At 38.0% G+C, this 8,617-nt stretch overlaps 1 protein-coding gene across 1 annotated transcript in view; it reads left to right on the top strand.

The window, feature by feature from the left end:
* Nucleotides 1-222: 222 nt before the first annotated feature.
* MED17 (mediator complex subunit 17) overlaps nucleotides 223-8,617 on the top strand; it is an 11,913-nt gene continuing 3,518 nt past the window's right edge. The window contains exons 1-9 of the mRNA XM_010072711.1: nucleotides 223-385; nucleotides 736-955; nucleotides 2,199-2,335; nucleotides 2,436-2,520; nucleotides 4,130-4,282; nucleotides 5,151-5,281; nucleotides 7,010-7,194; nucleotides 7,682-7,819; nucleotides 8,003-8,120. Of these exons, the coding sequence (XP_010071013.1) occupies nucleotides 293-385; nucleotides 736-955; nucleotides 2,199-2,335; nucleotides 2,436-2,520; nucleotides 4,130-4,282; nucleotides 5,151-5,281; nucleotides 7,010-7,194; nucleotides 7,682-7,819; nucleotides 8,003-8,120 (1,260 nt within the window). The 5' untranslated portion in view covers nucleotides 223-292. The remainder of the gene's footprint in view (nucleotides 386-735; nucleotides 956-2,198; nucleotides 2,336-2,435; nucleotides 2,521-4,129; nucleotides 4,283-5,150; nucleotides 5,282-7,009; nucleotides 7,195-7,681; nucleotides 7,820-8,002; nucleotides 8,121-8,617) is intronic.

The raw sequence follows: 8,617 nt of genomic DNA on the forward strand, positions 1-8,617 counted from the left end.
TGGCCTGCCCCCGGCGGGTTGGTTGTGCCTCAAGTCGGGATGTTCGTGACTGAGTCCCGTCCCAGCAAATACAGTCGTAGAGTGGAAATGGATAGATCCAGATACCATGCTGTTATATTGTATTTCATGCCATTATAATCTCTCTGTGGTTTAAGAATGAGCCTAGCACTGCATCTTTTTACAATCCTTTGTTTTTTCTTCTTTTGTTTTATTTTTAGGATTGGTAAAGTTTCAGCCATCCCTCTGGCCTTGGGATTCAGTGAGGAACAACTTAAGAAGCGCCTTGACTGAGATGTGTGTGTTGTATGATGTTCTTAGTATTGTCAAGGATAAAAAGTTCATGACTCTAGACCCAGTTGTGCAGGATCCCCTTCCTCCAAAACAGGTATCTTGTGCTTAGTTGTGTAGCTTTTATGACTTGATACTGAAAATTTTATTTCATTGGTATTTTTCATGTATGCTGTATACACAAGATTTAGTAAAATGTTCCTTGCAGTGTGCTTGTACAGTGCTTTATGGGGAAGGCTGAGAATGGGAGGTGAGGCTGACTTCAAAGGCCTCTTAGCTGAAACTGGGTGTCAAAATGCTACTTGTGGCTGTACAATATTGTCATGAAAGTTACTCTAAGTTACTGAACGTTCAGTAAAATGAAGTTATCAGTCACTGTCAAGTAGTTCCATTAGTAGTATTTGGAGAATTAAGATACAAAAAGGTTTTTTCTTTATTTGTTACTAGAATCCTCAGTTTCTACAGTTGATTTCAAAAAAGAAGTCATTAGCTGGAGCAGCACAAATCCTGTTGAAAGGTGCAGAAAGATTATCCAAATCGGTTGCAGAAAATCAGGAAAATAAGCGACAAAGAGACTTCAACTCCGAACTGCTAAGACTGAGACAACACTGGAAGCTGAGAAAAGTGGGAGACAAAATTCTTGGTGATCTGAGCTACAGAAGTGCAGGTATAGAGTCTTTTGGTTTTCTCAATAATGGATATTTTATGAATAGCTTTTTTGCAACTGGAAAAACACATGGGATATTTTTAGTAACAAATAATATCAGACACTAAAATATTATAGTTATGAGACAGAATTATAAAAGAAGGAAACTTGGTTTATTATCAGGGAAAACATCCTGCCATTGTCAACCTAGAAAGTGATTTTAGAAGCTGGCTCTCTAGGATTATAGTAAAGATTCCTTTTAAAGAAGCAATTCTGCATTGACTATGTAGTTGATCAGCTGACAGGTAGACCTTGTAAATCTTAGGCTTTTATCTATATTTGGTCTGTAAAGCATTTTTAAAAGATTGAGGAGCATCTTGCATTTTTCTTTGGGTGAAGACAGATTTATTATATCTATTATTCCTATGTTTGTGAGACATGATACTGAGAATATGCATTATTTCATGGATTACAGCAGGAGAGGTTAACCAGCCCAGAATTCTAGAGCCAATTATGGAGCAAGGGAGTGAATACAGACTCTTGCCAAACTTAAGATGGAAGTACAAAGCAGGCATCTAAACTTGTTATGTTTGCCTCCAGTTGTCATTGTTGTCAAATTTAAGGTTTTTAATCTTGTGTTCATGAAGAAGCTGTAGATGTAACCCTGGATATGTCCCTTTTTAGGTGATTTATCCAAAACTAGATGAACTGTGCCCTGAATGTGAACAGGATGCAACTGGGACAGATGGGGCCATCTGCCATTATCAGTCCCACCTGAATGAGTGGCTGTATGGCTGATTTTTACAGAGGGAACACTGTCATAGTTTTAAGACTGCAAGCCAAACATCATCAGTATTCTTTTAAATCAGTAGGGATGTTGCACCTTAAGCTACTTGTGCTTGAAAAACTCTGGGCAGTTAATTCTTTCGTCTTGTTTTAACTAAATACCTTTTTCTCCTTCCCTGCTTCTGCTGACACCATTTTGAAAAACTGTTGGTTTTCTCCCATAACTACTAAATACTACTTGCTAACTTACTGTAAAATATTACACATCACACACTAGGGGACTGAGATGCTGATGTGCTGAAATGAGCTTTCTAATTTACCTGTTTTTTTTTTAAGAATTCATTAAGAAATTTGAGTCAAGCACAACTATGGAGGTTTGGAAACTTAGAAATATATATCCTTCCAAAATGGAGGTCTGAGATTCATTGTTTGCAGAAGATGCTTTATATTATGTATGTCTTTGTCCCTCCTTTCTTAGGTTCCCTTTTTCTTCATCATGGCACATTTGAGGTGATAAAAAACACTGACATTGACCTGGATAAAAAGATACCTGAGGATTACTGTCCTTTAGATGTTCAAATTCCAAGTGATTTAGAAGGATCAGCCTATATAAAGGTTTGCTAGAGAAACTTTAATAACGTAACATGGATTTTGTTTTTCTACTTGTATGCTTGCAGCAAAGAGTAGACATTGAATAATGTTTTCTTTTGCCTAGGTTTCTATTCAGAAACAAGCTCCAGACATTGGTGACCTTGGGACAGTCAATCTTTTTAAGAGACCCATGCCAAAATCAAAACCAGGTATAGCTAGCTACATGTTTTCTGAGCACATTCTCAAGAAATGAGTTTGCATCTGATGTTTATTTGAAAACTGTAGCTTGAAAGAAGAGTTAACAAGAATATTCTTATTTAAACAGAAATTTTCTGTGTACATACTGCCTGGGTTTTGGAAAGATTATGCTTTCAAAGTGTACTTCTTCAGTTTTTCAAATGCATTTACTCAGTTTCTGAAATAAAATTACTAAGATTGTATTTTAGGTATTCCGGAGCACCTTTTGTTAGTCATTAAGAGTTTGAGCAAATAACCAAGAGCAAACCAAGTGTGGCTCAACTGGACTAAACGTCCCTTCGCTCTTAACTTTGCCCAAAATGCATCATTTGTTTCTGTGGCTTGTAGGTTTTCTCTGAATCTGAAAGTGTGCTGGCAGTGTGTGCAGTAATTACCAACAGCGCATCTGGCAGATAGTAGCTTGATTCATTTGATATGTGACAGTATCTGAAGGTGTAAACCTTTGGGATTAAAAACTAACCCTTAACTCTTTAGGATTAAAAAGAACTGTTGGGATTTTATTTCACAGTGATCTGTGACACAGATGCTTCTGCTGTCTTTGAACATAGACAGGATATTGTATTAAACAGATGTTTCATATGGTGTTCAGGGTACAGTATAGAGCTTGTGTACGTACTCAGACCAGAATCTTCCACGAATTTTAAGCCTGTAAATACTGTGAAAGCACATAGATGAATAACATTATTTGGTGGTTTGTTGTAGACTGTATTTAATAAAGCTAAAAGTATTATTGAAAATAAATCACAACTTAAGAAGTAGGGGTTTATAAGCAGAGTTCATAAAAGGCCTGGGAATATAATAGGCAGTTAGAGAAGGGAGGTGCAGTTCACAAGACTCATATATGTAAAATCAAAGTAAAATACACTAGTGTTATCTTAAAGTGCTTGCTTAACTGAGATAAAATTGTGTCCAGTTCTGGGCCCCTCAGTTCAAGAGGGACAGAGAACTGCTGGAGAGAGTCCAGCACAGAGCCACAAAGATGATGAAGGGAATGGAGCATCTCCCTTATGAGGAAAGGCTGAGGGAGCTGGGTCTCTTTAGCCTGGAAAAGAGGAGACTGAGGGGTGACCTAATGAATGTTTATAAATACTTAAAGGGTGAGTGTCAGGAGGATGGAGCCAGGCTCTTCTCTGTGACATCCAGTGATAGGACATGGGGCAGTGGGTTCAAGCTGGAACATAGGAGGTTCCACTTGAATATGAGAAAAAACTTCTTTACAGTGAGGGTGACAGAGCACTGGAACAGGCTGCCCAGAGAGGTTGTGGAGTCTCCTTCTCTGGAGACATTCAAAGCCCGCCTGGATGCGTTCCTGTGTGATCTGATCTAGGTGTTCCTGCTCCGGCAGGGGGATTGGACTAGATGATCTTTTGAGGTCCCTTCCAATCTCTAACATTCTGTGATTCTGTGAAAATTTTGAAAATACTGTTTGGGTAGAAGATACTGATTAGCTTATCTTAGTGATTACTCATAGCTACTGCACAGTACCCGTTAGCTGATGCTACCTTTGTAGCTTCTCTTTACTCTTTCCTTCTGCAAACATTGAATTATATTTTTTTTCAGGTTCTCCACACTGGCAGACAAAGTTGGAGACTGCACAAAATGTTCTTTTATGTAAAGAAATTTTTGCTCAGCTGTCACGAGAAGCTGTTCAAATTAAATCACAAATTCCTCATATTGTTGTGAAAAATCAGATAATCTCCCAGCCTTTTCCAGGTAAGAAATTTTTTAAGGCTTCTTAACCTATTATTATTTGCTTAAACACAAACCGAAATTCTGATTGATGTGACTTTTTTTAACGTGTTCTTACTTTCAAAAAACCAAACTAATCTCCTTGTTTTTCAAAGGTTTTATACAACAGACTTTCCCAGAATTTGAATTGTCCTTGATAATTACATAAAAATTTAACTAATGCACTTTAGTTTCTAATTTACTCGTTTTATTGTGTGGATTTTTAATTGTTTTTCTTCATGATAGTGTTTTTTGTCAGTAGCACTTAAAGCTGTGAACTGTCATGGCACGTACACATTGCAGTTTGGAGCTGTGCATAAGTCATTGCTTCTGGATTGCATGCAGGTGGAATTTAAAACTTGAGTTAATGGGTCTTGAGAAGAACAGAGGCTGATACTTTTCATTGAGGATAACTAAACAGCATGAAGATGGCTGAGAGTCAGCTAGTGAATCCTCTGTTCTTATGAGGGGTATACAACTGATTATATCGTGAAGAATATATTTCTTGATTGCTTAAAGTTTATATGATGGTAAATCATTCCTTCTTTGAGGAAGGAATGGGGTCCTGGAGACTCTTCTTTTTTTTTTTCTTTTTGTGTGGGATTGAGTCATAGAAATTGGTGTGAAATGCACCTCATGAGTTAATAGTTGGCATGTTGTCCCTTCAGTGAGTAGCAAGTCTTGCTTGCCTTTGGTGCTGTGCTCTACAGCATCATTCTTTGATTTTTTTTCCAATACGGTGAATACTGGTTGTAAAACTGCTGACTGTATAATGTGGAAGGAAAGGCAGTTCTCAGTAGTCTGCTTGAAAATTGTGAGTGTTCTCATTTGTTTTTTTATCTGCTTTGTACAGGTTTGCAGTTGTCTATTTCTCTGTGTCACTCTTCCAACGACAAAAAATCACAGAAGTCAGCTTCTGAAAAACAGAATGCAGAGGATCATCTGTATGTTCTGGAACATAATTTGCATCAGCTTATCAGAGAGGTATTTATGGTCAAGTACTGAATTCCTTCAGTCTTCTACATAGTGTGCGTGTTACGGCTTTGACCCTGGCTAGCAGCCGGACACCATAACAACCGCTCGCTCACCCTCCCTCCTCCCAGGGGATGGAGGAGAGAATTAAAGGAGTAAAGGGAAAAGAGACTTGTGGGTTGAGATAAGAAGAATTTAATAACTGAACTACAATAAAATTGAAAATAATGATAATAATAATAGGAGTATGTAAATATAAAAATGAGTGATACACAGTAAATTACTCACCACCCGATTACCAAGGCTCAGCCTGTTTCTGGCTGGTGATCCTAGAGCAGGGAGAGTCCCAAAACAGCAGTTCTGGAAAAGATAAGAGTCCAAGAGACTGAGAGCCAACCAAGAGAGCGAGATGACCCCGAGAGAGATGACCTGGAGCAAGAGAAAGCATTTCTGGATGGATCCTCATCTATATACTGGGCATAACGTGCATGATATGGAATATGCCATTGGCCATTTTGGGTCTCAGTTCTAAACCTGAGGTTGAATCTTGGGCTAGCAACTGGGGCTGTGCTCCCTCCCAGCTTCTCCTGCACCTGCAGACACTGACACAGCAGAGAAGCTGAAAAGTCCTTGACTGTCCTGGCAGCAGCTATAAACATCAGGATGTTATCAGCCACCTTCTCAGCACAAATCCAAAACACAGCCTCTTACTAGCTACTATGAAGAAAGTTAACTCTGCCAGCTGAAACCAAGACACTGTTGTAACAGCAGAGTGCCACTAGAGGCCAGTCACTTTCTACACATTTGTGTAGGGCCACCTGTTGTTCAGTTTTAGTATGTATGGGTGGTTAGGGAGTTACAGTTCGTGCTTTCATGGAACGCTAGTTCTTTACTGAACCTCAGGCCGGGCTGCTCACTTCAGAAAAGCTGTGCAAGGTTTTTCCAGTACAGCTCACCAGTTTCCCTTTTTCCTTTGTATTTGTCAAGCACTTTGAGTGAGCATCTGTTCAGACCATACTCCCATGAAGAAAGAACAATCGGTTACCATAATAACTTTGCTTCTTTTGAGTCTGCTTCCCTGCTTCAGTGTTTTAGATTCTCATATAATCTAGCAGAAGGACCTGGGGTAGAAGGTTGCGGCTGTGTCTGTTCAGGAAAGGAGCACAATTTTAGATGTCTAAGCAGTTGTGAAACAGTGTTCTGAAGTGTTCACCTCCTTAGACCATGGTTCTGCAAGTCACACAGTTGTGTGGAGTAGTCCAGTGTTTCAAACACTGAACTAGGTTTCATGAAGCTTTGGCTCAGTGCCCAGCTCTGTTCTGAATTTCCTTTCTTGACTTTGAACAGGTTGCTAAATCTTTTTCTACCTCAGTTTTTATCTCTAAAATGCTTCCTTTATTTTTGTTTGACCATTCTGTCTCTCTCCAGAGATGTATATAAAGCAGACTTATTAGTAGGAGCTACTGGCATACTACCAAATTTTTGTAAGCTAGCACCTTTTTTTAAAAATCACTTTCCATAAGGTTTGAAAGACATACATAAACAGGGAAGGCAAAGTATGAGTGTAAAGCTGGCTTTAAAGTACTGTCAAATTTATAAAGTAGAAAAGCTGCACTTTTTGAAAGTATGTACACTTTAAAAAAATGATTTTTTTTTGAAAGCATATTGTAGTATACATATTATTTCTTGCAGATACATTATTTGGTCACTTCCTTTTGTAACATCTCTTATTTGTTGCAGTGTCACAAGCAAACCCTGAGCTCAACAGTGATGCCACATCCAGCTAGTGCACCTTTTGGCCACAAGAGAATGAGACTTGCAGGACCCCAGGCCTTTGATAAAAATGATATCAGTTCTTTACAGTCAAATGAAGGACTTCTGGAAAAGATAATAAAGCAGGCAAAACATATCTTTTTGAGACGCAGGTAAGTGTTTTTAAAACTAGTTACTTCTTCCTTCACTGTTAAAATTGTCTTTATTCTTAAGTACTAAGAACAAATAAAATATGAAATATGAGCGATTAAATCTCAACTAGTAAAAAAAACCAAAAAACATTTCTTGGAGATCTTTGTGATAGTTATGAGGTACGCTGCTGGTAATTGTCCCTACTTTTCTTAAACTGCATAAATCTTTTTTAGTATTCTTTGCTGTGCAGTAGCAGATATGAAGTAATATCACTTCAGTACTGCTGCAGAATGCATGTGAAAGGTACAGAGTAAACAAATGTGCTTCATTAGCACCAGGATGGTGCTGAAATAGAACTTTGATCCACACAGTTCTGTTGGCTTTGCCTTTTTTGTGTGTGCCACAAAAAACCCCACCCCAAACTAATAATCTACTCATTTCCTTTAAACAAGATAACAGCACAGACTGTCTAGATTACTGTGAGTGAAATATGTTTTTATCTTCTAGAACTGCTCGAACCATTGACAGCCTGGCTAGTCGTATTGAGGATCCTCAAATTCAGGCCCACTGGTCCAATATAAATGATGTTTATGAATCCAGTGTTAAAGTTCTAATAACTTCTCAAGGATACGAACAGATATGCAAGTAAGTATGAAAATGCATGTATCTTTCTAGTTGTAGAAGCATGGAGCGGTGATAGAGTGTATTCACGTTTGGTCTGCATGCTGACCATCAGTGAATTAACTAATACATTGGCAGTGGATGAACCAGGTGTTTTTATTAAGTGTTGTAATACATTTTGAATAAACATGCATCTTTTCTTCAAAGATCCATTCAACTACAACTGAACATTGGAGTTGAACAGATCAGAGTAGTGCATAGAGATGGAAGAGTTATTACGTTGTCCCATCAAGAGCAAGAGCTGCAGGATTTCCTTTTATCTCAGGTAGACTTGTACATTATTCTTCCCTTTCTTGTAGTGTTTTGGGCAACAGAAGTTGTTAGAATCTCACTTTAATCTATGTAGAAAATCTTAGAAAACTTCAAGTAAGGGTACTGAAAAATTCAGTCATCTACCTTCGTATTTTCACTATGTTTGTATAATGCAAGTTTTTACTAAGGTCAGTAGTAATAATATTTTTTTCCCTACCATTTAAAATGCACGTCTTTATGCTACTCATTATGGGAGGACTAAGATTTTTGCTTACTTCAGAACAAGTCAGAGTCATAGCAGACAATAAGGTATTCAGTGTATGAAACTTACTGTAGCCAAGGCCTATCTACAGTAGAGATCTTAATGAGCCCACAATTACTGTCATTTCAACATTGTCTTGTTAATGTTCACTTTGCATCAGCCATTACTAAATCAGCTGATATTTGAATTAACTGTGTTTTCTTAATTGCTTAGAGCAAGCTGCTAGTTTTATTCAGAAGTGACAGTTT

The sequence above is a fragment of the Pterocles gutturalis genome, unplaced genomic scaffold (genome assembly GCF_000699245.1).
Source record: "Pterocles gutturalis isolate BGI_N339 unplaced genomic scaffold, ASM69924v1 scaffold27067, whole genome shotgun sequence".
NCBI lineage: Eukaryota > Metazoa > Chordata > Aves > Pterocliformes > Pteroclidae > Pterocles > Pterocles gutturalis.